Source organism: Mirounga angustirostris, unplaced genomic scaffold, assembly GCF_029215605.1.
Source record: "Mirounga angustirostris isolate CCGP_5_RB_7025 unplaced genomic scaffold, mMirAng1.0.hap1 SCAF_2, whole genome shotgun sequence".
Classification (NCBI taxonomy): domain Eukaryota; kingdom Metazoa; phylum Chordata; class Mammalia; order Carnivora; family Phocidae; genus Mirounga; species Mirounga angustirostris.
Window position 1 is genome coordinate 202,745,310 of NW_026991710.1, and position 27,925 is coordinate 202,773,234.

Genomic DNA, 27,925 nt, shown 5'->3' on the forward strand with positions numbered 1-27,925 from the left:
CCCTCGGTTCAGGTCATGATCCCGGGGTGCCGGGATCGAGCCCCGCATCCGGCTCCCTGCTCGGCGGGGAGTCTGCTTCTCCCTCTGCCCCTCCCCCTCTCATGCTCTCTGTCTCTCATTCTCTCTCTCTCAAATAAATAAATAAAATCTTTAAAGAAAAAAGAAAAAAGAAATGCAGAATCAGGGCGCCTGGGTGGCTCAGCTGGTTAAGCGACCGCCTTCGGCTCAGGTCACGATCCCGGGGTCCCGGGATCGAGCCCCGCGTCGGGCTCCCTGCTCGGCGGGGGGTCTGCTTCTCCCGCTCCCCCCTCTTGTGCGCTCTGTCTCTCTCTCTCTCAAATAAGTAAAATCTTAAAAAAAAAGAATTTATAAATCACCTCTACAAGTTCTGAGCAGAACGAAGCAAATGGAAAGGAGAAAGGACTGCGCGGGCACGTCTGTGTTTCTACCTCTGCGCGGACCCGGACCAGAAACAGTCCGGCCCCGCATTCTCCCCGCCCTGGCCCAGGGCGGGCCGCGCTCCCGGGAACACGGAGGAAAAGCTTTCTGTGACGCAAGCCCCTTCCAAGCGGTGGCAGGAAACCCCTCAGCGCTTATTACGTCGACCACTGCGTGCTCTAACGTTAAAGCAGCTGGAGGACTTGCCCGCCCGCGCGGACGCAAGCCGGACCGTCAGACTCCGCGGGCACAGGCCCAGGCCGGAAGCGCCGCGGCCCGGAGGACGGAAGTGCTGGGACCGTTCCCGCTGGCCCCGCCCTCCTCGGGGCCCCGCGACCCGCGACCCCGCGACCCGGAAGCGCTGTCCGGAAGCGCCGCTCCGCCTGCAGGTGGGAGCTTCCGTGTGGTGGGGAGCCGCGCTGCGCGGCAGGGGTGCGGCCCGGTCCTGCGGCAGAGCCCGGAGCTGGGAGGGAAGGCCGGCTGTGCCCGGGACACCGCCTGCCCTGTGCCTGCCAGGGTGTGTTTTCGTTCCGCCGGGCAACGCTTCCCCCGGAGGCCCTCAGGTGGAGGTGGGCGCGGGGGTGGGGGGACGGGACGGGGGAGGGCGTGCAGAGGGGTGACGGGTCCGTGTGCACGTGGGGGAGGGCGCAGGGGAGGGGGTGACGGGCCCGTGTGCACGTGGGGGAGGGCCCACGGGAGGGGGTGACGGGTCCGTGTGCACGTGGGGGAGGGGGTGCAGAGGGGTGACGGCCCGTGTGCACGTGGGGGAGGGGGTGCAGAGGGGTGACGGGTCCGTGTGCACGTGGGGGAGGGGGTGCAGAGGGTTGACGGGTCCGTGTGCACGTGGGGGAGGGGGTGCAGAGGGGTGACGGGCCCGTGTGCACGTGGGGGAGGGCCCACGGGAGGGGGTGACGGGTCCGTGTGCACGTGGGGGAGGGGGTGCAGAGGGGTGACGGGTCCGTGTGCACGTGGGGGAGGGGGTGCAGAGGGGTGACGGGTCCGTGTGCACGTGGGGGAGGGGGTGCAGAGGGGTGACGGCCCGTGTGCACATGGGGAAGGGGTGCAGAGTGGGTGACGGGCCCGTGTGCACTTGGGGGAGGGCGTGCAGAGGGATGACGGGCCCGTGTGCACGTGGGGGAGGGCCCACGGGAGGGGGTGACGGGTCCGTGTGCACGTGGGGGAGGGGTTGCAGAGGGGTGACGGGTCCGTGTGCACGTGGGGGAGGGGTTGCAGAGGGGTGACGGGTCCGTGTGCACGTGGGGGAGGGGGTGCAGAGGGGTGACGGGTCCGTGTGCACGTGGGGGAGGGGGTGCAGAGGGGTGACGGCCCGTGTGCACATGGGGAAGGGGTGCAGAGTGGGTGACGGGTCCGTGTGCACGTGGGGGAGGGCCCACGGGAGGGGGTGACGGGTCCGTGTGCACTTGGGGGAGGGGGCGAAGAGGGGTGACGGGTCCGTGTGCACGTGGGGAAGGGGGTGCAGAGGGGTGACGGGTCCGTGTGCACGTGGGGGAGGGGGTGCAGAGGGGTGACGGGTCCGTGTGCACGTGGGGGAGGGGGTGCAGAGGGGTGACGGCCCGTGTGCACATGGGGAAGGGGTGCAGAGTGGGTGACGGGCCCGTGTGCACTTGGGGGAGGGCGTGCAGAGGGATGACGGGCCCGTGTGCACGTGGGGGAGGGCCCATGGGAGGGGGTGACGGGCCCGTGTGCACTTGGGGGAGGGCGTGCAGAGGGATGACGGGCCCGTGTGCACGTGGGGGAGGGCCCACGGGAGGGGGTGACGGGTCCGTGTGCACTTGGGGGAGGGGGCGAAGAGGGGTGACGGGTCCGTGTGCACGTGGGGGAGGGGGTGCAGAGGGGTGACGGGTCCGTGTGCACGTGGGGGAGGGGGTGCAGAGGGGTGACGGGTCCGTGTGCACGTGGGGGAGGGGGTGCAGAGGGGTGACGGCCCGTGTGCACTTGGGGAAGGGGTGCAGAGTGGGTGACGGGTTCGTGTGCACTTTGGTGGGGATGCAGAGGGGCTGACGGTAGGGGAGCACCCTCGGAAGGTGAAGGACAGCGATCTGGGCAAGCAGCACGGAGAAGGGACAGAAAGGGGCTCAGCATAGAGATGGAGGAGGGGCGGATGACCGAAGGGTTAGACACCAGAGTCATAGTTTGTTTTTTATCTTCTACATTTATAGTGTCACACTTGGATTATGAAGACTCAGTAGTTCTCCGCTCTTTGTTGTATGCTGAAAATACTCTTTGGAACTTAATAATTTTCCACTCTTTCAATGTGCATTTATTAAGGATAGTGATTTTTATTTTTTATTTTGGCATCACCAAAGTTTTGTTTAAGCAGTTTGTCTAATAATACATTTTCTTTATGTGATCTTTTAACCTTGTGGGCTGTGAACTGAAGTTTCCCACTAAGTATGTGCTCCCTTTATCCTTTCTTAGTGAATGTTCAAGGATGGGCTGGATGATAGGGATGTTTTGTTCTAACCAAGCCCATCTGTTCAGGATGAATACATCACATAGAGCTGTTTACATGGGTGGCTATCCTTCATGATTTCCAGTGCCAGTAATTAGTTCTTAACTTCATATTTTCTGAGAGTCCAATGTGATGTTTGAGCAAAGAGAGCTACTTGAGATCATTATGATTAAAACCATGAGAGAGAAGTTGCTGAGGAGTATGAGATACGTCCTGTAATCTGTGGAGGTAGGGCTGGGAAGAGAAAGCCTGTCCTGCGAGGGTGCTGGTGGTTGCATCCTGCGGCTTCTGCTGACCTCCTTGCCTGTCCCAACACACATGAACGGGGCTCCAGGGCCATTGGGTAGGTGAGGACCAAGATTGTTTACACTAAGCACAGAACATAGGTGTCTCTCCCAGGAAGAGGGGCACCCAGTGATGTGTCCTGAGCTTGGGGAAGGAAAAGAAGAATGCAGAGGGGGTTAAGGAACCAGGAGTGGGTGGGACACTGGGAAGCTCCAAAATAGGAGAAATGAAAATCTCTGCCTGTCTTCACCTGGAGATCTATGCTCAGCAGGTACTAGCAGTGTCTTCAGTGTCTGATTTCAGTCACATGCCCACTGCTGCCAAGTGACTTGTGGGTTTCACTAGGATAGGAAGACTTTCTGAAGAAACAGAAAAACCAGTCTCTGGGTCTCCATGTTGAAGTTTATTGTCGATGCAAGTTTTGAAGAAAAGATTCATGGCAGCCATACTCCGCTTCAAAGGGGAAAAAACACTCCATTGATATTATAAAAATCTAATAGAAACCGAAAGAAGAAAAGGGAGATCTGCACATAGATGAGGGCAGGAGTAAGCAGTAAAGGAGAACAAGACAAAGTTACATCAACTCGGGTACTTAGAACATCCAACCTCATCAGCTGGGGAAGCCCTGTGGAAACAGCCGGGCTGCAGTCCTGGTGGAGAGGCCTGGGCGGAGCGTCCTCCGTCCTCCCCTCAGCTGAAACTTCCCACTGACCATCCCCACAAGGGCTGTATTTATAGGGCACAGGACGGGGTCTGAAGTTAAACATTTGTTTGCCTACGTGCAGTTTGGAGTGAGCTGCATTTCTGTGCTATCACGTCTTTGCATCGTCAAGGAGTCTGGGCTGTGTTTGTTTGCCTCCCTCCCAGATTCCAGTCCGGGGGTACAGCCCAGCCTGGAGACTTACAGCTCTTGGCGTCCAGACCAGAAGGGCCCGTTCTGACCTGGAAGCCAGCTGATGTCCACTAACCGGGCTCCCGAGGTCACTCATGCAGCAGGAGTCTCACGCACATCGTCGTTTAGCCTGCCTGCGTTCGTGCAGGTCGGGGTGGAAGGTTCTGCGGGACAAATCACAGAAACCTCCATCCATATGATACAGTGTAGGAGTGTGGGAGGTGTCCCCATGTTTCAGTAGAAAGAGGACTCCCGATATGTATGGTTGTGGCACAAGAAGATGTATTGATTCCAAGCCCTGAAAGGCATAGTCTCAACACTCAGGAGTGAGTTAAGAGTGATCTTGCCTCGGAAGGAAGCTCAGACAAGAAGGAAGATGAGCAGGAGTCAGGAATGCCTCTTTCTTCGAAGAAAAATTATATTCTCTGTTGATTGTTACGTCCTCTCCCTCTGAAATGCGATTTTAGACCCTACTAATGTTCAGCTCTCAAGTACCCTACCTAACACATTTGCTCACAGTCGCTCATGGTGTTTTCTGAACCCTCTTCCATCTCTAGACAGATTCCATCTCACCATGAACCACTGACATCAAACTTGTGAAGCATTTCCATTGAATCGTTGGAAGGACTTCATGTTCAGATAGGGTTTGGAGATGGGGTGAGTACTATGGTTTCAATGAGGTAGGGTAGCAGGGATTTCCTAGGGACCAAAGCAGGATGCCCTGCCAATTCTCTATGAATAAGGACTAATTAATGTGCAGGAATTGCTGGAAAATCTTGGAAAATAAGATTGGTAATGGAAAATTTGATCTCCCTGACTTTATAATGCATTCCAACCTTAGCAAAGTGAGCCTGTGTGGATCTGGCCTCAAAATATTAATTACTTGGAATAAAGTGGGAGAATGCAGAAACTGATCATGAAAATCAAGGTTGCATTCATTTAATCCACGTGATGGGATGGGTTTTATTCCACAGTTGCTTTTTAAAAATGAAATCAGGGGCGCCTGGGTGGCTCAGTTGGTGAAGCGTCTGCTTCAGCTCAAGTCATGATCTCACGGTCCTAGGTTCGAGTCCCACATCGGGCTCCCTGCTCCGCGGGGAGCCTGCTTCTCCCTCTGCCTGCCACTTCCCCTGCTTGTGCTCTGTCAAATAAATAAATAAAATCTTAAAAAAAAAGGAACTCAACCTAAATGTCTAACAGTAGGAGTTTTAAAAATAGCTCACAACACATACATTCCAGAGACCTTACGTTACTGGATTTGTAAAGAATCGTTCAGTGGCTGCCTCTAAGCACAGTGACTTCTCTGAGGAGCTCCGTGTGCTCCTATGCTCTGGGCAAGATGGAGTCTGAGTGCTGGTGTGAAGTATGGTGCATTCATGGTTTGATAGATTCTGGCAAGACAGACCCTGCCTAGAGTCGCAGTGATACTGTCAACCATCACCAAAATGTGGGCTTCTCACTCAGCTGCAAACAGGACTCATTATTACATTCTTTTTTTTTTAAAGATTTTATTTATTTATTTGACAGAGAAAGACACAACGAGAGAGGGAACACAAACGGAGTGGGAGAGGGAGAAGCAGACTCCCCGCCGAGCAGGGAGCCCGATGCGGGACTCGATCCCGGGACTCCAGGATCATGACCTGAGCCGAAGGCAGTCGCTTAACCGACTGAGCCACCCAGGCGCCCTCATTATTACATTCTTTATTTTTATGTATATAAGGAAAAATAACTTTATTTCACTGGTTACTGAATAAATGTTATTAATACAGTTGTATTTATAGACATGTCCATGTAAATTAATTTTCCTACTTGGCTCATTTTTCACGTATTTTCCTACGTGGCTCATTTTTCATGTAATTTTACAAAATATTTTGTATTCGAGTTTTATCACACACACAGTTACACGTACACATGTGTGTGCACTTTGATCTATTTTAGTTATAATCTTTATACAGTGAAATAGAAATCTTTACTTCATGCTATCATGTTTTTAATTTTATTTTGGAAGTCTTTATTCTGTCATTATAAAATATTCTGTTCATTTTAGTCTGAGTATCATATTGTTTGATATACTTACACATGTTCTATCTTCTTGATGAACTCACCTCTGTGTCAATGTATAATGGTCCTGTTTCTTGTTATAATTTCTGAGTTAAAGTCTGTTTTGTCTGATGTAAGTATAGCTACCTCTGCTCTCTCAGGATTGCTGTTGACCTGGAATATGTTTTCCTATCCCACCACTTTGGGTCTGTATGTGTCTTTAAAGCTGAAGCAAATCTTTTGTAGGTAGGGTATATTTGGGTAATTTTTTTTTTTTAAGATTTATTTATTTATTTGAGAGTGAGAATGAGAGAGAGTACATGAGAGCGGGGAGGGTCAGAGGGAGAAGCAGGCTCCTTGCTGAGCAGGGAGCCCGATGCGGGACTCGATCCCGGGACTCCAGGATCATGACCTGAGCCGAAGGCAGTCGCTTAACCGACTGAGCCACCCAGGCGCCCTATTTGGGTAATTTTTTTAATGCAGTCACCCACTCTGCCTTTTTTTTTTTTTTTTAAGATTTTATTTATTTATCTGACAGAGAGAGACACAGCAAGAGAGGGAACACAAGCAGGGGGAGCGGGAGAGGGAGAAGCAGGCTTCCCGCCGAGCAGGGAGCCCGATGCAGGGCTTGATCCCAGGACCCTGGGACCATGACCTGAGCCGAAGGCAGATGCTTAACGACTGAGCCACCAACGCACCCCCACTCTGCCTTTTCATTGTAGAATTTATCCACTCATGTCTTAGATAATTATTATAGACAAGGACTCACTAATGCCATCTCATTCTTTTCTCGGTGTTCTGCAGGTCTCGTGTTGCGCTTTCTTTGTGTATTGATGATTTTCTGTAGTGGTGTGCTTTGATTCCTGTCTTTGTATCTTCTGTGTATCTACTGTTGCTTTGTGGTCATCGTAAGACTTACATAAAACATCATCTAGATATAACAGTCTAATGTAAGCTGATAAGCAACTTAATTTTACTCTCCCCCATATGTTCTACGTTTTTGATGTCACTATTTTTCACATTGTGTGTCCTTTAAAAATTATGGTGGCTATAGTTATTCTCAGTACTTTTGTCCTTTAACCTTGATGCTGGAAGTAAGTGGTTAATGTATCACCATATAATAGGATTGCAGTATTCTGAATTTGGGTATATAACTACATTATATGCTTATTTTATTATTTTTTAAAAATATTTTATTTATTTGTCCGAGAGAGAGAGAGTGCACAAGCGGGGGCATAGGGCACAAAGGAAGAGCCAATGTCCTAATTACCACATTTTTAAAAGTTAAGGCTTCTGTTCTGTCCTCCATCCCTGAGGGAGCAGCAGAGGGAGAGGGAGAAGCAGCAGGGAGCCCGGTGCGCGGGACTCGATCCCAGAACCCTGGGATGATGACCTGAGCCAAAGGCAGACGCTCAACCAACTGAGCCACCCAGGTGCCCCTTTAAATTTTTTAAAAACAGATTTATTTATTTGTTATTTTAAAGATTTTCTTTATTTGACAGAGAGCACAAGTAGGCAGAGCGGCAGGCAGAGGGAGAGGGAGAAGCAGGCTCCCCGCGGAGCAGGGAGCCTGATGCGGGGCTCAGTCCCGGGACTCTGGGATCATGACCTGAGCCGAAGGCAGACACCCGACTGAGCCACCCAGGTGCCCAAAACAGATGTATTTTTTTATTTGAAAGAGCGAGAACATGAGTGGCGGGAAGGGCAGAGGGCAGAGGGAGAGAGAATCTCCAGCAGTTTCCCTGCTGAGCTTTGAGCCCAGTGTGGGGCTAGATCTCACGACCCTGAGATCAGGACAGGAGACAAAATCAAGAGTTGGATACTTAACCGACTGAGCCACCCAGGCACCCATGTTCTTTTAAATCTTGTCAGACTTTGGTCAAAAAACAAATAAATCTTGCATTTGCTGTATCCTCTCTCATACCTTTTCTACGTATAGTCGTGCTCTGCACTTCTTGTCTCCTCTTGGGGGCTGTGGAATTTCTGATTGTAGGCCTTCTCTAGATACTGCAAAGCCAGGCCAGGTGCTGACAGCCTTCCTTTTGCTTTCCCTAGTGTGGTGCTGAGTGCTCCCGTTTTGTGCTGACGCACAGTCCCACAGAGTTGGGCCGGCGTTGTCTGCATGCTCTCTAGCCTTCTGCAAGGCTCACTCTGGACGCAGTTGGGAGCGCACTCAGGGAGCTGACCGCCAGCTTGAGAGATGTGTGGGTGATGTGCACTGAGTACTGGGGGGTTCAGAGGTGTAGTGTCCCTGGCAGCTCATGGACAGGCTTCCTGATGGAGTCTGCAGTGCAGTTAGTAGGATCTGCATCTCTTCCGTTGCCCCGTTAAGACCTCCACCTGCTCTTTTCACAGGGGCTTCCCAGCCCCAGGTCATGCAGCACACCCCGGTATTGCAGGGAGTGCAGGAAGACCTGGGTTTCTTTGGCTAGAGGAGCAGGTCACTCACTTAGATGCTCTCCCTTTCTCCCAAGGGAGAAAACATGGGTCAGGATGTGCCACTGAGATGTGCCATTTTGGGAGAATGGTGATCCAGTTAAAGTGAAACTGTTACTCTTACCCTTTTTAATGCACCTAGTCTTCGATGACTTTTTTTTTTTTAAAGACCCCATTTATTTATTTGACAGAGAGAGACAGTGAGAGAGGGAACACAAGCAGGCAGAGTGGGAGAGGGAGAAGCAGGCTCCCCGCTGAGCAGAGCGCCCGATGCGGGGCTCGATCCCAGGACCCTGGGATCATGACCTGAGCCGAAGGCAGACGCTTAATGACTGAGCCACCCAGGCGCCCCTCGATGACTTCTTTTTATTTCCTTGCTCCAACAGTGTGCTGGAACTTCTCTGCTGGGCTCCCGAATTTCCACAAAGGCCCTCTCATGCTGGATGATTGTCTAATCAGTGTTCTTTGAGAGGAAGACAGTAGAAAAGTATCCTGGCATGTTGATGAAGTCTGTTTCTTCAGAAAGTAATCTTTTTTTATAATAACAGTTGGAGCCCTTTCACAGGAAGGCAAGAAAGAGGGCATGAAGGGAAGGTTTTATGTTTGACTGCATGAAAATTTTAAGTAAAAGATCCAGGAAAACCTGAGAAGTCTGCTATAGACATGGCTCTGTGCAATTTATCAGTCATGTTGAGCTCACTGCTCAGTGAGTCAGAAGATCACGTAAAGAAAGCAAGGATGCTGCTGATAAAAGACTAACTGGTTGAACAAGGTTTTACTGGTTAATATGAAAATCTAATGTCTTTACAAACTACATATTGAAATAATGTAAAATTATTTAACAAGGACTGAAGAATATTTTCAGTATATAATACTGAAAAACACTGAGGCCTCATGACAATAAATTTTGAGGGGGAAGTAATTTAAAAAAATTTTAAAAACATGGTAATTAGGACATTGGCTCTTCCTTTGTGCCCTATGCCGCTGTTAAGGCTTCTGTTCTGTCCTCCATCCCTGATGACCCCACTGATTCTTGTCTAGATCACTCTTATTTTGCTATTATGTCTTTATGAGCCCAATGGATCCACCTGCCCCCCATCCTTTATTTAACTCTCATTCGACCTTACTTTCTCTGACTCGTTCTGTCTCCCTTGTTGTTCTCCCTCTTTGATGTGTTCTTTCCCCCATATCCCACACCTGACTAGACATCCATACGGATGTACTGAAGATACCCTCCTAGGAAGAGCCCACTTTCCAGTGACACACTGGGAATGTAAACATACCATGCCAGACACAGCACGGAAGGTGAAATTTGGAACAGGAGAGGTTGGTGCCCCCCCCCCCCCCCCGCAGCCCCAGGACCTTCCTGAGGCAGCCTGAAGGGCAGGCCTGATAAACAGCAGGGTGCAGTTCCCAGGAGAACAGAAAAGGGGTCTCAGGAGAGGACTGGGGTCTGCAGAATGCTAGGACCAGGAATGGCATGGCACCTGGGGGATGGTCTGGAGGGCCAACAGGGTTGATGGTGGTGAAAGGCAATAATCCACTTCCCTAATTGTGACTTGTCATAGCATTGGGACAGGAGACAGTGAAGAGCCCAAAGGCAGAAAGTCCAAACAGGGATAGCTTCCCATCCATTTTAACTAGAAACAAAGTGAGTTAGACCTGGTGGCGGAACGGCCAGTGTCCTGAGCCTCTCGAGGGTCTCCCTGCTGATGGTATGGACAGGTGCGTGGACTGTGCTATCTGCTGGGACTCCTGCAACCAGGTGTGAAGAATGGGTGGGGAGGGGAGGTACCAGTGAATGCAGGATTTGAGTCTCAAAGACAGGAGCACCTGGTCCACTTGGGTGGTACCTTTGCTCCAGCAAATCTGCTTCTAGCTCAACAGGAAGCTATAGGGCGGGTAGTGTTGGTCAAAGAGGGGCCTCCCCCAGGAAGGGGCAGGGGCAGTGTGGCTTGGGTGAGGTGGTGCTGGGCGTTGAGAAACACGTAGTCAGTGTGAGCAGTCCATGCCCCACCTACCCTATTCAGGTGTTTCTGCACCTGTCCCTTCCTCCACCAGTATGTATCACCTCACACTTTTGCTTTGGGGTTTTGCTTCAAAGTAGCTTTGGTCCTTTCCCCTAGTGGAGAATTTAGAATCCTTGATCCCCCAACCTACAGGCTTTCCACCACATAGCTCTATAACTCCTCACCATTCTGCCCCAGCTTAACACTCTCACTCAGAGCCCCATCCCTGGTGCCCACAGCTCCCACATCTCTGGACTGTTCAGACCCTGGATTCTAGTCTTCCCTTCTCCAGAGCCCCTGCAAGTCCCACAGGCCTGACCCCACAATTCTGGTTTCACTTCTCCCAGGCTCCCCAGTGGGCATGCTCTGTGGGTTTTTACTGCACTGCTGAGCTGGCGCTTTCTACCTCATGTGCCCTCTAAGACATCACACACCCTGATCCCACAAGCCCTGACATGTCGTGCATGTGCACGGAGGAGATCTGAGAACATGTGCCTGTGTTCTGACAGTCACGTGTGCACCTTCCACACTGATCACATACTCTCAGACACCATAATGACCCATGCCTTCTAAAGGCACAGAAACAACAAGGAAACATGACTGTATACAGGTCATAGAATCACCATATGCCCTCTGCCCACACACAATTGCTGACACAGTCCTCAAAGGAAAACCCGGCTGTGCCCATGTGTGCTTTGATAATAGGGTATTTCACCCTTGGACATCAACATGGAAGCCCAGGGCTGAGGCGGCCAGGCACTTGGCACAGGAATGAAATGCATGCTGACCTCCCATCAGAACCCAGCACAACTGGTTTGTATGGCTGACCTATGGGTGTTTGATATGAACACAGTACCAAGAAATGAAGTTAGGGAAGTGTAGATAATTAAGCCCATGAGAAAGTATCAAAGTTTTAATGTGATTCCAACTTGTAAACTGGAGAATATAAATAGTTACTATTTTCAAAATTCTGACAAATATATTATGCATTAAAAATAGAGATGAATCATTCTTCGGTTTAAAATGTCTCCAGGTGAATTATTTCCGTTTTGGCCCTGAGTAGCTTGTCCTGGACCAACTAACCAGTGACAGCAGTGAAACCTTACTAAAGTACACAAGCAACTGCTCAGAGGTACTGAAGTGTGTAGCCTCTTCAGATGACTTGATACAGTCTGAGAAAAGGGAAGCTCGACGATGTGATTTTCTTATTCATACTGGCTTTTTCTACTGAAGCATCTGGAAATGAACACTATGGAAGGACAGTCCAGAGAAATAGGCAGCTTTTCTTGACTGAGAACAAAATCAGCTGGAAATTTGTTCAAGCAAAATACTGAGGCTTCTGCTTCCAGGTAAGATGTTGAGTAGAGACAAGACAGAGAACAGGAGGGCGCCTGGGTGGCTCAGTTGGTTAAGTGACTGCCTTCAGCTCAGGTCATGATCCTGGAGTCCCTGGATCGAGTCCCGCATCGGGCTCCCTGCTCGGCAGGGAGTCTGCTTTGCCCTCTGACCCTCCCCCCTCTCATGTGTGCGCTCTCTCTCTCTCATTCTGTCTCAAAAAAAAAAAAAGACAGAGAACAGGAAATTAGATGTTTTAAATTCAGAGATTTGTAAAACCGGAGAGGACTATAAGAACCAGGAAGAGACCATCTGATTTCCACACTTGGGGGAATTTGCTTAGTATAGACACTGAAAATCATGGGCAAAAAAATCACTATGAGGAAATAACAAGTAGATGGATATATAAACATGTGGACTGACATAGGCTGATTGAAATATAGAGAATCTCCAATGTTGGGATCCTTTTCCCCATAGGTTTTTAGGTGGGGATAAAGAAGAAAAGAAAGTGTTTTGTCTTCTCAGTTTATACTACTTTGGAAGGTGTTTTCAGTAAATCTAGAGGAATGACCTGAAAGACATGAATGTCTGAATGAAATCAAAGCTGCCACCTAGCCTGAGTCTATTTCAATTCCTGGATGGAAGAAGTGATGTTTCCTCACTCTAAGAGAATAATAAACTTGTCTGGGTAAAACCACATCAACTTCAGTCTCCTTTTTTTGAAGACAATGTGTGAAATTAAAAAATTAAAAAATACAAAAACATCTTTGTAAAGCAGCAGGAAAGGTGATGGGAAAAAAAGACAATGAACAAATCCACATCTATCTTTAGATTGGAGTTAGGAGGAAAATTTATAATATTACTACACAAAATAGAAGTTATAAGAAACATGAGAAGCTGGAGAAATTCAATAGTTCTAGGTTTGGGAAGCTATGTCCTGTTGGTGACATTAATGGGTGAGTTTAAGACTTTACACATAGAAAACAAATTAGTGTGAGGACACATCAATAATACCTTCAAACCAAAGGGCAGAGATAAAGTGAGGATTGACAAGGCATTGCATACTCACTCGTAACGTTATAAGTTAATCATAAGCACCTGCATTCTCTTTCTTGCCACGTGTGAACAAGGATGACTAATCATACGCAAGCGAGTGAAGACCAATGACTCGGCCTGGCCTCTGGCCTCCCGGCTTTCTGCATTTGCCTGTGGGGGGAACCGGGATGCAAAGGTCTCCTCCGTTGGGTGACGTGTGCGTCCGTGGCTGTTGTGTCAGGGATATGGGCAAGGCTGGGCTGCCTCTGCTTCAGCCCTCGGCTGTGCCAGACTGGTTTTTGCCACTAGCAGACGTTAGCGTGAGTGTGCTAGGCATTCTGGAATAGGATACTCCAAATATCCTCAGTCTCCTTCATGTCCTAGTTCTCACCGAACACAACCCTTTGGCAACAAAATTCTCTTGTCTTCCTAGGAATGATTTTTTCTCCAGTCACTTCTTGTTTCAGCAGATTTCTTCTGCATGCCAAATGAGTTGCTAAATTGAATGAGTGCATAGTGATTACAGATCCAGACTTTCCTGCACAACTGGCTTGTTTAAAGGATAAATGAAAGTATTTCTGCATTGATTACAGACATATTTCTCTGACGTAACTTCTCCATTTTGTTTGACGGAACTGTGGATGAAAATTCTTCCACACTCACTTCATTTACATCCTTCCGTGTCAGTCCATTATCTAAAGGTTTTGTCATATAGATGACCCACATATGGATTCTCTCCACTTTGGATTACCTTCAGTTGAGTGAAGTAATAAGGATGAATAAATGCTCTCCCACACTGATTATAAATATGGTGTTTCTTGAGTATTTGAGCCCTCAAGAGTGTTTGTAGTTTGAAGCTATAGGTGGTGAATCTTCCACATTTATTACCTTTACATGTATTTTCTCATGTTGTCTAAGGTTAAAATATTTACTGAAGGCTTTCCCGCATACAAAACATTTATATGGTTTCTCTCCAGTGTGGATTCTCTTATGCAATCTAAAGTTATAGCTTCTATTGAAGGCTTTGCCACATACATTGCATTCATATGGTTTCTCACCGGTATGAGTTCTCTCATGTCGTCTAAGGACAGAAGAGTGATTGAAAGCTTTCCCACATAGGTGACATTCATACGGTTTCTCTCCAGTGTGCGTTCTCTCATGTCGTTTAAGGACAGAAGAATCAGTAAAGGCTTTCCAACACAGATGACATTCATACGGTTTCTCTCCAGTGTGGGTTCTCTCGTGTCGTCTAAGGACAGAAGATTCAGTGAAAGCTTTCCCACACAGATGACATTCGTATGGTTTCTCTCCAGTGTGAGTTCTCTCATGTTTTCTGAGGTGAGAACAGTGGGTAAACGCCTTCCCACACAAATGACACTCATATGGTTTCTCTCCATTATGAGTTCGCTCATGTTGTCTAAGGTAAGAAGTTTTACTGAATGTCTTCCCGCATAGATGGCACCCATATGGTTTCTCTCCAAAGTGAGTTCTTTCATGTTTGTTAAGGTCAGAACAGTGGGTGAAGGCTTTCCCACATAGATGGCATCCATGGGGTTTTTTCCTGGTGTGAATCATCTCGTGTCGCCTAAGGTTATAACTCTTACTGAAGGCTTTCCCACATAGATGGCATCCATATGATTTCTCTCCCGTGTGCGTTCTCTCATGCTTCCTAAGGTCAGAGCAATGAGTGAAGGCTTTCCCACACAGATGGCATCCGTGTGGTTTCACTCCAGTGTGAATCATCTCGTGTCGCCTAAGGTTGGAACTTTTTCCAAAGGCCTTCCCACATTCATGACATTCAAATGTTTTCTCTCCATTTTGAGTATTATTGGTTTGTCTATGGGCAGAGCTTTGAATAAAGGCATTCCCACGTTGACAACATTTGTATGATTTACTTGTAGTGTGACTCTGCTTATGTGTATTAAAAGATGTCAAATAACTGCTGTCTTTTCCACATTCTTTGCTGATATAGGGATTCTTTCCCATTTTAGGTACCACATATTGAGTCCATGTTAGTATTTCAGTAAAATTGTCTCCGAAATCATTGCATTCAAAAGGATCCTCTTGAGTGTGAGATCTTTGCTTTTTGAAAGGAAATGAGAGACTGTTAAAAATTCCCTCACATTTATTCCTTCCCTCCTTCATCTACATATAAATTCTACAGTCATCATTCAGTGATAGAGTCCGACAACATTGTCTCAAGATTAGTTACATAAACAGGGGGTATTCCTCTCCAGCAAGCATAGAGATTTTCTTTTTTGTAGCATCCCAAATGCAGAGATATCTGATTAAAGACATTATTATGTGTCAAATGTTAGGTATGTAAGTCATGATCATGCAGCTGTCTGTTTACAAGACCTCAGGTTATGGTTTTGACTTCAGATTAATTTCTTCCCTAAAATCAAACTAACCAAAACTTCCTGCTGTGAAAACCCTTGATTTCAACTTAAATTATGGTTGGGTAATTGTGCCCAATTCCTTACTTATTCAATACCCACATCATTTGGAAACACAGGTTCATTCCCTTAAAGCTTACCATTTCACTGATTAATGTTGTGTCCTTCTTGCAGATATGTTGCATGAATATCACTTCTTGTTTTTTAAGATGATCTTCCCTATCTGAAATGATTGGGGAAAAAATTGCCATAGTGATTGATGGAATTAAAATGTTGAAGACACTAAATGCTCGTTGAGTATGTTTCAAATACTGACAGAGATGGGAAAGAATGTCAAATTAAGGAATACCATAAGGAGAAGAAACACAAAGGACATCAACAGTTGACCTTTTCAGGACTGAAATATGAGAAAAATAAGATGGAGATGGTAAGTTGGGGAGGAAAAGAGAGCGAAAATCTTCATAGAAGAGAATCATGGAAAGGGACATTTTGTGTATTTTAACTCCAATAAGTAGATAACTATTACCTTCCCACAGACAGAATAGAAATTGACACCTGTTAAGTAGAATGACAATATCTGAAAAAAATTTTCCCCTATCATACTGTTTTATTTTTTTAAAAAGCCACTAAATTTCATTTGATGATTCTTAGGGCCTACTCACTCACTGACTAGGCTCTTACTGTAGCTCACCTGGACTCTGGCATTGCAGCAAACCTCTCTCTTCTTTTGAAAGGTGCTCTCCTGGTTCCAAGTGGGAAATCGTATCTGATTTGTAGAGTTGTCTGCCTGTTCATAGAAAAAAGATAATTGAATTTTGACTTCTGTGCTCATAACACTGAATGATCATCAATATAGGACCAACTAATGAGAAAGAATAAGGTAACCTCTGAAAGTCATCCCAGGTAAGAGTATGTTGAAAACAACATGGACAGTCCTTCACCAACAGAAGTTTAACTCTTGACTTTTCCCAAAGACATTAAGGACCTGTCATTGTTGATGCCTAACTAAGTTCAGAGATAAACTGTGTAATCTTCAATATTTTAACACAGCGAGAAGATACAAGTTCTCACAGTGTTTGAATAGTATATCCTAAATGAATCCAGTAATACAACTCCACCAGAAAAATCTTGGTTCTACATGGAAAACCATTTGTCTGTTGTTGTTTTTAAGATTTATTTATTTTAGAGAAACTGGGGGCGGGGGAGGGGGAGAGGGAGAGAGAAACTTAAGCAGATTCTGCACTGAGCATGGAGCCCGATTCGGGCTCAATCCCACGACCCTGAGATCATGACCTGAGATGAAACAAAGAGTCGGATACTCAACCGACTGAGCCACCCAGGTGCCCCTGTTTTTTTTTTTTTTTTAAATACTGTGGTCTGATCAGTCCCCATAGGAAAAAAAAAAGTCAGTATATTTACTTACCAATTCAAAAATAATGAGTTCCCACCACTGTTTGGTTGTTGTGGAGATTGAGTAGTAAGAAAGACATGAAATTCTAGTGGGATGACAAATAAAAGTAAAATGTGAAGAAGATTGCTGTGAGGTAGTTGTGGGTAAGAAAGAAGACAGTCTTCAGAAATCACAGAAATGAGCAATCTTTTCCACACAGCTGTTGAATGAATGAGTGAACGGACATATACATACATCATAAACACTAAGAGACTCACCAATTGAGACCAGGTGACTGATGTTCTCCAGCATCACATCTCTGAAGAGTTTTCTCTGGGACCTGTCCAGCAGGGTCCACTCTTCCTGAGTGAAGTCTACAGCTACATCCTCAAAGGTCACCAATTCCTAGAAGATGATGGACGTTGTTTTCAGACAGGGCCATCTCTGCCAATACTCAGGGGAGGTTGGTACAGGGGATGGCACTAAGGAAGTGGGGGCTGCATGTACAGAGAGCTCACACAGGATGTTGGCCTCAGTCCGTTTTCAGTGCACACCTTGGACACTGGACTTTCAGATATACCCAGACACACACTCGAAGTACATATATTTCATTATAGAGATACCAAATGAGATGTGGATATAACCTGTGGATTTCCCTATAAACTTGTAATTAAGACTTCCAGATCATGAGTATAAAAGTCTCTCTGGAAAACTTAAAACTAAAACACTAGTCTCCACCAATTTCAAATAAATCTATGGACTCATTACATAACCTGCCACTTTTTAAGAACTTTGATTCGATTACTCCCTTATATGACCTCAGTTTCACCATCCATGAAATGGTGTAATGACCTTTTATGAGTTCTTAAAGATCCAGTGACATAGTAAATGTCAATAGCAAACATTTCTTAAACACAACTTCTAGTTTTATTATCCAATAACTGTCAGAGTATTGAAGCAATCTCCATAGTTCTGCAAAACTGAACAGAATTCACACAGGATATGAGATCAGCAGCACATACTTTTATCTTCACATTACAGGTGTTCATTATAAAGTATAAGCCTAAGTGGTTCATGAGCATAAGCCAGAGGCTCTGAGACTTCCGTAATGAAGGATATTATTATCCCCAACCCTTCTATTGCATGAGGCCCTTCACATATCAGTTATCATTGTGCTTTTCTTTATCTTGTCTCTCTGTTCAAGTATGCTTAAAGCCATTTTATTGTTCTTATCTCTTCAGCTCATCAAAAATTTCCAGAGGTCCTTAGGTTTTATTTTACCTCCTATACTCCTTTTCCTGAATTACACTCAAAGTTAAGAAAACAATACTCCCTATACATTGTTTCCAGTTACCAAGCTTGAACTAAGGGAAATTACGAAGAGGGGAAAAAAGAATCCCCTCATTTGGGACAAGGGAAGTAATGAATTTTAGTTTTATAAGTTTCAAAAAGTACAAATACATTCTATCAAAACTTTTAAGAAGTTTACATTTGAAAAAAAAAAAAAAAAAAAAGAATGACTCCACATTGGCTTCTCTGGCATGACCATCATTTATTTTCGCTCAATAGTAATTAGCACCCCCCACCCGCACCGCCCCAGCACATATAATACTGGATTGACCGAGCTCATGTGTGGGAACATCTGCCTTCCTATTGGGTTGTAAAGTTTTACTCCTTATTCATCTCTATCACCTGCACTGACCTGAATCCTAAGCCCATTACAGTCAATAAAATGGTTAATGAATGAATTTTTGGTGCCGACTAGGGCATGGGATGGATATGAAAAAAACCTCTCATCTCTCCTGAAAATACAGGGCATTAACCGAGGCTGAGATATCTCAGCATAACATTGGGAAAGAGATTGCCCCGTGATGAGTCCTTGACCAAACAGGACCATCCCACAGTTCATGGAAAGCTTAAAGTTCAGATCCTTGAAACACTGAAGTGTACTCAGAACACGACTGCTGGTAGATTTACGTCCACATGATGGCAACAGACATGCTATTTCAGTAGAAAGAGTAACTCCCTACTCACTTGTGAGTCCATTCTTCGTAGCTCGGTTGTCAAGTGGCTTCTGGACGTTCACTCATACAGTCTCGCCAATAGGAGGCAAAGCTGAGGAAGGAGAAAGGAGCCATGACAATCCAGCTGCCCACGATTTCCATACCCACCCGCTCCGAAGCTCCACCCCTCCCCCTGGAAGTAACCCCCAGCAGAACCACGGAAGCAGGAAGCAGGCCGTGTGCTCCAAAGGAGGGGAGGGGAGGGCGGCTCCCCAGTTAAGGCTCTCTTGTTGCTTGGAGGGAAGACAGAAGCACCCCCAGTTCAGGACGAAGGTGAAAAGCCAACTCCCTCCTGATTCCGAAACAGCATTTCTGGCATCTGCAAACGTTAGGCACTGTGAGATTTCTCACACTTAGGTATTAGTTTACGAGCAGCTTCTCTAACTCCTCCTCAGCCCTCTGGTGTCTCACTCCATCCCTAGTCTTCCCTGTCCCAGCCCGCTCTGGATACACGTATCATCCATCACTGTCTCCTCCAAGGAAGGTCTCCAGCAGTAGCACTCCAACACGGACCTTTAGATTTGTTCTGAATGGGTTGGGTTATGAAACAAGACTATTACGAATGCATTTTATGGGGATGCCTGGGTGGCTCAGTCGGCTGAGCATCTGACTTCAGCTCAGGTCATGATTCCGGGGTCCTGGGATGGAACCCCGCATCATCAGGCTCCCTGCTCAGGGGGGAGTCTGCCCCTCCCTCTGCTCGTGCTCTAATGAATACATAAAAAATCTTTAAAAAAATGTATTTTATGGTAAGATTAGTTAATTTAGTGACTTACTTCATTTTGAGCGATCAAAGACACCCATCTTACAAATTTACCCTTTAAAATCCCCTGCATCAGAAAATTACAGGAACATGTGGGTTACAGCACAACGTCAAGTCCAACAATCTTTACAGGGTAGTACTTCCAAAAATTATAGAATGAAAGGATTTTAGGAGGATGTTTATTTACTCTAGCTAAAGTTTTAGAAAATTGCACTGAAATCTGCATTAGCTGCAACTTCCCTGAATTTCGTTGTTTGATTTTGTGTATCTGTGAAAGCATTTATAAATTGTAAATCCTCCCCTAAAACATCCATAGTACATAAATGTATTTCATGGACAAGTGATAATAATGAGTCATAAACAGAAGTAGGTTTAACTTACCCATTTGTATCTCACGTCAAGAAAAGATAAAGTTTTATTTTATGTGATTCTGTGCTTGTGAGATATAATTTGTTCATTTCTTCCTCAAAAGAATTCTGCTAATTATGATTTCATTATTAATTTAATAAATGCCATCATCAGAGTTTCAGGAAGCTTTAGTAGTATGACAAAACTCCATGCATGCCAGCATATACATGCACAGAAGCACATTAGAAAAGTGTTACGGGCAGAACTTGAATTTTCCCTTGCCTTTCTCCTACTCTCAATTTTTTTTTTTTTTAAGATTTTATTTATTTATTTGAGAGAGAGAGAATGAGAGAGAGCACATGAGAAGGGGGAGGGTCAGAGGGAGAAGCAGACTCCCTGCTGAGCAGGGAGCCCGATGCAGGACTCGATCCAGGGACTCCAGGATCATGACCTGAGCCGAAGGCAGACGCTTAACGACTGAGCCACCCAGGCGCCCATCCTACTCTCAAATTTTAAGCGTTACACATCACACCTAGATTTTACCTGGAATAGTACCCCTAACATTAACAATCAGAGGCCCCACCCTGTTTTTACAACCCACCTGTCCTTGCTTTTTCACAGAATTAGATCCTGTGTCCAAGTTCTCTACTGCATGAGAACCACAGCATTCCCCAATTTCCAAACGTTAGCCTCCAGCCCTCCTCATTTTTACTGCCCAGCTTAATTCAGTTACTCACTTCCATAGATATTTACCCAGACTAATGTTATTTATGTCTTTTTACTACGTCTGCTGATCAAGGCCCCAACAGAAGGTGACTCCACATACCTGCCTATTCCATGACTGTACGTGGTGACACAGGACCGAGACGCCGACCCTCCTGTCTACGTCAAGTCACAACTCATAGTAGCTTCCAAATGTATCTGGCAACACCATTCTTGTTTGGTAACTAATAAGTCTTTGATGCTCCTTAAATATTTCAAACCTCCATGCCTTTGAACTCACACATTCTGATTTCTCCCCTCACTTTCCAAAAAATGAGATTTTTTTCCTAAGTAAATGAATTAATAACTTGACAGATTCTTATTTTTCTTTTTGACAGATGATTTCCAGAGTGAATGATCACTGTAAGCATTGATTTTACTAGAAATAGGATATTTTTCCATTTTATTGTGGCAAAATACACACAATATAACATTTACCATCCTAATCTTTTTTTTTTAATTGTATTTTTTAAGTAATTTCTACACCCAACGTGGGGCTTGAACTTACAACCCTGAGATCAAGACTCACACGCTCCACTGACTGAGCCAGCGGGCGCCCCCCACCCTAATCATTTTTAAGTGTATAGTCCAATGATGTTAATACATTCATAATGTTGTGCAATTATCACCACCATCTACCTCCAGAACTTTTTCCATCTTCTAAACCATTAAACAACTCCCATTCCTCTTCCCACCCTCACCTTCTGACAACCATGGAATTTCTACTTTTATCTCTAAATAGTGTATGTTTTAAACTGATGGTAAAAGAATAAAAATTCTAAAATCTTAAGACATTTCTTTATAGAAGAATACACTGTTTCTGAGGAAAAATCATGTAATATATATTCCTTTTAGGTAGGATGCCATAAGAATGCTTTGTCATTTTCGTTAACATTTTAATATTCTGACAGTAAAAGATCTTTAGTATGTATTATTTTAGTAGTAAAACGTTAGTTGATGAACTTTTCATTTTCATGTATCTTTGATGTGTTCTTTCTTTTTAAGATTTTATTTATTTGAGAGAGAGAGAGCACAAGCAGGGGAAGGGGCAGAGGGGGAGGGAGAAGCAGGCTCCCCACTGAGCAGGGAGCGTGATGTGGGGCTCGATCCCACGACCCTGGGATCATGACCTGAGCTGAAGGCAGACGCTTAACCCACTGAGCCACACAGACGCCCCCTTTGATGTGTTCTATGTCTTTTGTTGTTGTTCTATGTCTTTTTAACCTATTTACTGCAACATTTGTACTTGAGAATAAGTGATGATCTCCTTTTGTCATTAATAAATGTTCCAAGTCAACTAAGAACAAAGACTGTACCAGACAGTGAAATTACATGGATGAATAAAGCAGAAAGATCATCCTTGTGGAGGTAAGTCTAGTTTAGAAGAGATTAAAGAAATAATGACAAGAATATTCTCTGTACAAATACTAAAGCATTTCATTTGTGGAGGTGGGGAAACACTATTAAAATGCACAAGTAATTTATCTGACACCTTAAAATTTAGTTGGGAAAGCATTAGAAAGTTAGCAAAGATAGAAATAGGTTCAGCCCCCGCCCCCACCATGAGGGAGCAAGTGCAACACTGTAGACACACTGCAGAGCCTGCTGTGCCCCAGGAGGCCAGGACACACTGCAGGCAGAGTTATGGGATGCACCTGAGATGGAGGCAAGCAAGCAGATTTCAGGGATCAACGGCATTGTAACTGGACTGGTCTTTTAATAAAAAAGATTTCATTTATTTATTTGAGACACAGAGAGAGTGTGCATGAGAGAGAATGAATATGCGGAGGGGCAGAGGGAGAGGGAGAAGTGGACTCCCTGCTGAGCAGGGAGCCCGATGCGGGACTCGATCCCAGGACCCTGAGATCATGACCTGAGCCAAAGGCAGACACTTACCCGACTGAACCACCCAGGCACCCCTTTAATTTTTAAAGCTAATAGGAATCCACTGGAGAACTGAAAGCAAGAAACAAATAGATTTGTGTCTGTAAATGAGTCTTGCTGCAGAATGCAGTAAAACAAAGGTTTGATTAATTTTAAGAATAATACATTTGTCTGGCATAGGGTATTGATAGTGAAACTGGTGGGGCAGGTGGAAGCATATGAGAGCAAAAGAAAAGGAAGTAGCAACAAAATAATGAATTTTAAAATTTATCAGTTACTGAACCCTATGAGTCACACTTTGTGCTAATTATGTCAGGCTGTGCATGCACTTAAAAAAATATTTTTGGGTCACCTGGGTGGCTCAGTCGGTTAAGCCTTTGGCTCAGGTCATGATCTCAGGGTCCTGGGATCGAGTCCTGCATCAGGCTCCCTGCTCAGCGGGGAGTCTGCTTCTCCCTCTGCCCCCTCACAGCCCCGCTCGTGCTCTCTCTCAAATAAAATCTTAAAAAAAAATATTTTCCTCTCTCAATGCCTTTAAAATACAATAAAGACATAAATATTAATTTGCAATACTATGTTACTGTATAACCTATTTTATTAGAGAAGTAAACTTTGTACTTGGCTTGGGCACAGTGTAGTCTGTACCAAGAACTGCTCCAAGTTTTAAGTCTCTGGATAAGAGTTAAGGCCAAAACTTTCAGTGAGCTTAAAAACACTTATAAACCAAGAAAAGGAAAAAGGAAACAAGACTTTTGAGTTTTCAAATGTTTACAAATAAAGCATATATTTATAAAAGTTATAAGAATAAAAGAAGTAAATACATTTTAAAGAATGAAATGAAAAAACAGATTTGACAGAAATGAATAGAAGTTTGCACAGTGAAATCAAGCAATTACCAAGGACTTATGAAAAAAATAACACTGGCAAATAAAGCAGACCATATATTCGTTTAAAAGCAGTAATTTAAGAGGTAAGAGGGGTGCCTGGGTGGCTCAGCCTGTTAAGCGTCTGCCTTCGGCTCAGGTCACGATCCCAGCATCCTGGGATCAAGTCCCGCATTGGGCTCCATGCTCAGTGGGGAGCCTGCTTCTCCCTCTCCCTCTGCCTGCCTGTCTGCCTACTTGTGATCTCTCTCTCTGTCAAATAAATAAATAAAATCTTTAAAAAAAAGTAAGAAAAACAGGAATTCTATTCTTACTGTGTATGTAGGATAAATGGATTAATTTCCAAGAAAATGTTGTGAATATTCATTCACAAAGAACAATGTAATTAGCCAATTTCAATATATAATTTATGTATATCACATTCCATCTATAAAATGATTTGTGATTTCTCTCAATATGTTAAAGTACTTACACAACTTGTCAAGTTAGTTTAGTGCAATAATGAGAGATTCAATCGTAGAAAACAATCTTCATTAAATTATTTTATTATTTTAAAGATTTTATTTGTTTATTTGAGAGAGTGAGAATGAGAGAGAGTACATGAGAGGGGGAGGGTCAGAGGGAGAAGCAGGCTCCCCGCCGAGCAGGGAGCCCGATGTGGGACTTGGTCCCAGGACGCTGGAATCATGACCTGAGCCGAAGGCAGATGCTTAATTGACTGAGCCACCCAGGCGTCCCTTAAATAATTTTAAATATCGCAATAATTAGATCACATCAACAGATCCTTATAAAAACACTTGACCTTTCAAAATAATTGAGAATCTTTAAAATTCATGTCAACTAGTGGGGAATACTTCTTGTTCATCAAGGAAACCTCAGCAAACATATTCAGCAGCAAAGAAGCAGGCCCACTCAAGTTACGGCTGAGAAGAGGCGGCTGGCCAGGGTTGCTGCCCAGGATGCCTGAGTCAGGACGAAGAGAAACAGACAGGAAACACAAACACAGTCAAGGAACTGGAACCGCAGCTACTCTCAGAAGAGATGACTTCAAATTCCAAAGAACAGAAGAATCCTTAATGATCATACCTAATACAAATATTTTCAGAAGTGGACAGATCTATGCTTAATCTACTGAAATCAGTACTTTCTGTTTAGTTACAGTAATTTAAAAACTAACCAAACACATTAAAAAAAAGTCTACTTACAACAGCAAAATATTATAGCTCCCATTTGAAATCATTTTGTATACCCATGTAAAAATGTTTTAAGAACTTTTTGAGGACACAAAATGACAGGAGTAAAGCCTATCAAATCAATTCTTAAACTAAAGGACACTGTGACATAAAAACCTCAGTGACTATAGAAATTTGGTGCAATCCAAATTTAAAAGTAACACGTGGTGGGACACCTGGGTGGCTCAGCTGGTTAAGTGTCTGCCTTCACTGAGGTCATGATCCGGGGTCCTGGGATCGAGTCCCACATCGGGCTCCTTGCTCAGTGGGGAGCCTGCTTCTCCCTCTGCCTCTGCCCCTCCCTCCTGCTTGTGTTCTCTCTCTCTGTCTCTCTGACAAGTAAATAAATAAAGTATTAAAAAAAAAAGTAACATGGTATTGCACATAAAAACTGAGAATTACCTTAAAAGTCAATTTTGTGTCGATTTTGATTTTGGGTGACAATATAGCCAAAACAATTTGGAACAGAAAAAAAATGAAGGTAGGTCAAATTACCTCTGATGATACATTATCTGAAGCTTTAACACAATTCAAGTTAATTAAAATAAACAATAATCAATGATACAATATTAGAAATAAGTGGAATAAAGTACTTTTTAATGTGAAATAGGTGATGCCTTCCACAGGAAAAATGAAAAGCAAAGGGCATGAAGAAAGGATTGTGGTTTCATTATAAGAACAAAGTATGTGTCTGTGTATATATGATTTTTTTTTTTACGATTTTATATTTATTTGACAGTGAGAGAGACAGCGAGAGAGGGAACACAAGCAAGGGGAGTGGGAGAGGGAGAAGCAGGCTTCCCGCAGAGCAGGGAGCCCGATGTGGGGCTCGATCCCAGGACCCTGAGATCATGACCTGAGCCGAAGGCAGACACTTAACGACTGAGCCACCCAGGCGCCCCTATATATGATTAAACTACAAAATAAAAAATAGTGTGTAAATGCACATGAGAAATGAATTACAAAAACATTTAATATTGTATCTCTATAAAAATAAAATACATTCAGTCTCTTACGTAATTAGTAAAATGGAAATAAAGAGTTTTCATTTCATCCAAATCTACACGTATGTATGTACATAATGAATTCCTGGCTTTTGCAGAGGGGGAACCTCGTGAGTTGGTCATGGATAAAGATTTTTTTGCAATTCTGGGGGGCCATCAGGCCAGAATCTATCACAACATGAAAGGTGCCATCTCTTGGCCCAGCAAATTCCCAACTTACCCAGACTGTAGGAACCTTCAGAAACCTGCAGAGGAATCGACTCTTTGCTGATCCATTAAGAGTAATGGCGTGTTGGGATCGATGTGCTGTGAACAATTTTAAAATCCTTTTTATGTTATATATTTAGGTTGATTTTAAATAGCAGTTAGTGAATAAAACACTCATCATGTGTTGAAGTGCCATCTCAATTTGTCACGGCTATCAGTTTGTAATCTCTCCCTTCTATTGCAAATTACTAATATTTCTAGCTAAAATGCACACATTCACTTTGTTAAGCTTCAAATACATTATACAATCAGGTACAAGTTTCCCCTTATTGGTATTCTTTTCCAGGATTTTTCTGGTATTCTTGAGATTAATTCACTTTGATCCTGGTGTGAAAAGAGCTAACGGTACATCCAGATTTGGTTCTTATACAATACCTACTGGCAAACCTCACTGATACCGTGGTGCCCGGTCCTTGTCTCTAACCAGTGTCTGGGCATGAAGCACTTCTCATGAAGATCCCCTAAATGGAGCCACCTCACAAGTTCCACGTCGATTAGTCAGAGAGAGATAGAATTGGTCTGGAGTCGGGAGAGTACGGAGGGAAAGTCATGAGTGGGTGAGGAAATGTGTCAGGCAGGATACCTGGGAGTCAGAGATTAGTATGTCCTAAAAACAGCAATTTAGGAAGAAGGGAGAATAATCAACAGATAAGTGAACTCTTTCCAGAGGAAGAGTCATCATCTTTCTCCTACTCTGAGCCTCTCTCAGGCAAGATCAGTCTTGAGATGTTACTCCTTAATTTGGAAAATGTGCCATTCAGGTCTTTGAATAACTTGTCCCACTCCTGGGCTCCAACACTCACGTGGGGAGGGAATCAGCATGTGGAATAGGTGGTCCTCTGCGGTCTACTAAAGCACCAGGGAACAGGGATGATACACTTGCAGATGGAGAGGAACAAGTGTCTGCCCTGTGCTTCTTAATACCCCTGAACCCTGGTGAAGCCCACCAGTCACCTGGCATTCAGAGGAACAGGAGTCTGTGTGACCCTCCCTTTCAAGTCACAATCCTTGCAGTCTCTTGCAGTATAGGCTGAACACAGGATCACCAAGGGAGGATGTGGAGCTTTCCTCTTCTCCTGTCTCTGAGCTCCCAGGCTCTCTCCCACCCATTAACACCCATCGCACTTTGCCCTCCCATCCCAGAACCAAGGTTTACCAAGAGATGTATCTGTTCTGTGCTTGTTTTAAAATTCTTGGTTTTTCCCTTCCCAACTGCCTTGTGCTCTGTGTGTGTGTTTTGGGTCAGGTAGAGATGAGAGAAGGAGAGGCTAGTGGAGAGTAAACCATCACTGGCCTTATGCATGCGCTGGCTTGCATTCAGTGTTGGCAAGGCTTGCCCTTCTCATCCCTGCCCCTGAGGATTCCAGCTGGTATTCCATCGTCCTGAGCAAGAGCAACTTCTCTATTTCATGGTTTTACTCACATTGATTAAAAGCTTTTAATTTCTTTTTTTCCAGAATATCACATCAATACATCAGAAAATGTATTGTTAAGAAGACCTAATTATTGGCATGGGAAAACATACAAAGTCAAGTATGGAAGTACCTTTGAGCAATGTATTTATTATGATCAAATGAGACATGTTAGAACAAAGTTCCAGAATGATGCAGCCCATCCTACAATTTTTCTTTTTGTTTTGGAAATTTGAAGAAATCATATACTTAGCTGGAAACTTTAGCTCTCAGATCATATAATTAAAAGATCACGGGGCGTCTGGGGGGGCTCAGTCCTTGAGCGTCTGCCTTCGGCTCAGATCGTGATCCCAGGGTCCTGGGATCGAGCCCCGCATCGGGCTCCCTGCTCCGCGGGAAGCCTGCTTCTCCCTCTCCCAGTCCCCGTGCTTGTGTTCCCTCTCTCGCTGTGTCTCTCTGTCAAATACATACATAAATAAAATCTTAAAAAAAAAAAAAAGATCACGTAAGTGGGGCGCCTGGGTGGCTCAGCTGGTTAGACGTGTGCCTTCAGCTCAGGTCATGATCCCAGAGTCCT

The 27,925-nt window shown here is 44.8% G+C and overlaps 1 protein-coding gene and 1 long non-coding RNA gene across 10 annotated transcripts; one reads left to right on the top strand and one right to left on the bottom strand.

Annotated features, from left to right (window-relative positions):
• Window positions 1-363: 363 nt before the first annotated feature.
• On the top strand, window positions 364-27,599 carry LOC123847803 (uncharacterized). 9 transcript variants are annotated; one of them, XR_010409772.1, is made up of 7 exons: window positions 364-955; window positions 4,646-4,745; window positions 8,951-15,766; window positions 16,074-17,192; window positions 20,703-20,846; window positions 21,959-22,033; window positions 27,394-27,599. It is a non-coding gene; the product is annotated as an uncharacterized LOC123847803 (long non-coding RNA). The 9 variants fall into 9 exon arrangements; XR_010409773.1 differs by lacking the exons at window positions 21,959-22,033; window positions 27,394-27,599 and adding an exon at window positions 21,004-21,139; XR_010409778.1 differs by lacking the exons at window positions 21,959-22,033; window positions 27,394-27,599 and having other exon boundaries at window positions 8,951-11,922; window positions 12,386-15,766; window positions 20,703-20,829.
• LOC123847801 (zinc finger protein 596-like) lies at window positions 12,731-20,705 on the bottom strand. The gene is given in 6 exon segments (XM_064585735.1): window positions 12,731-13,847; window positions 13,850-15,025; window positions 15,480-15,562; window positions 16,031-16,126; window positions 17,008-17,134; window positions 18,764-20,705. Coding segments are annotated over 6 exon segments (1,707 nt in total). The 5' UTR covers window positions 18,776-20,705; the 3' UTR covers window positions 12,731-13,634.
• Window positions 27,600-27,925: the final 326 nt, after the last annotated feature.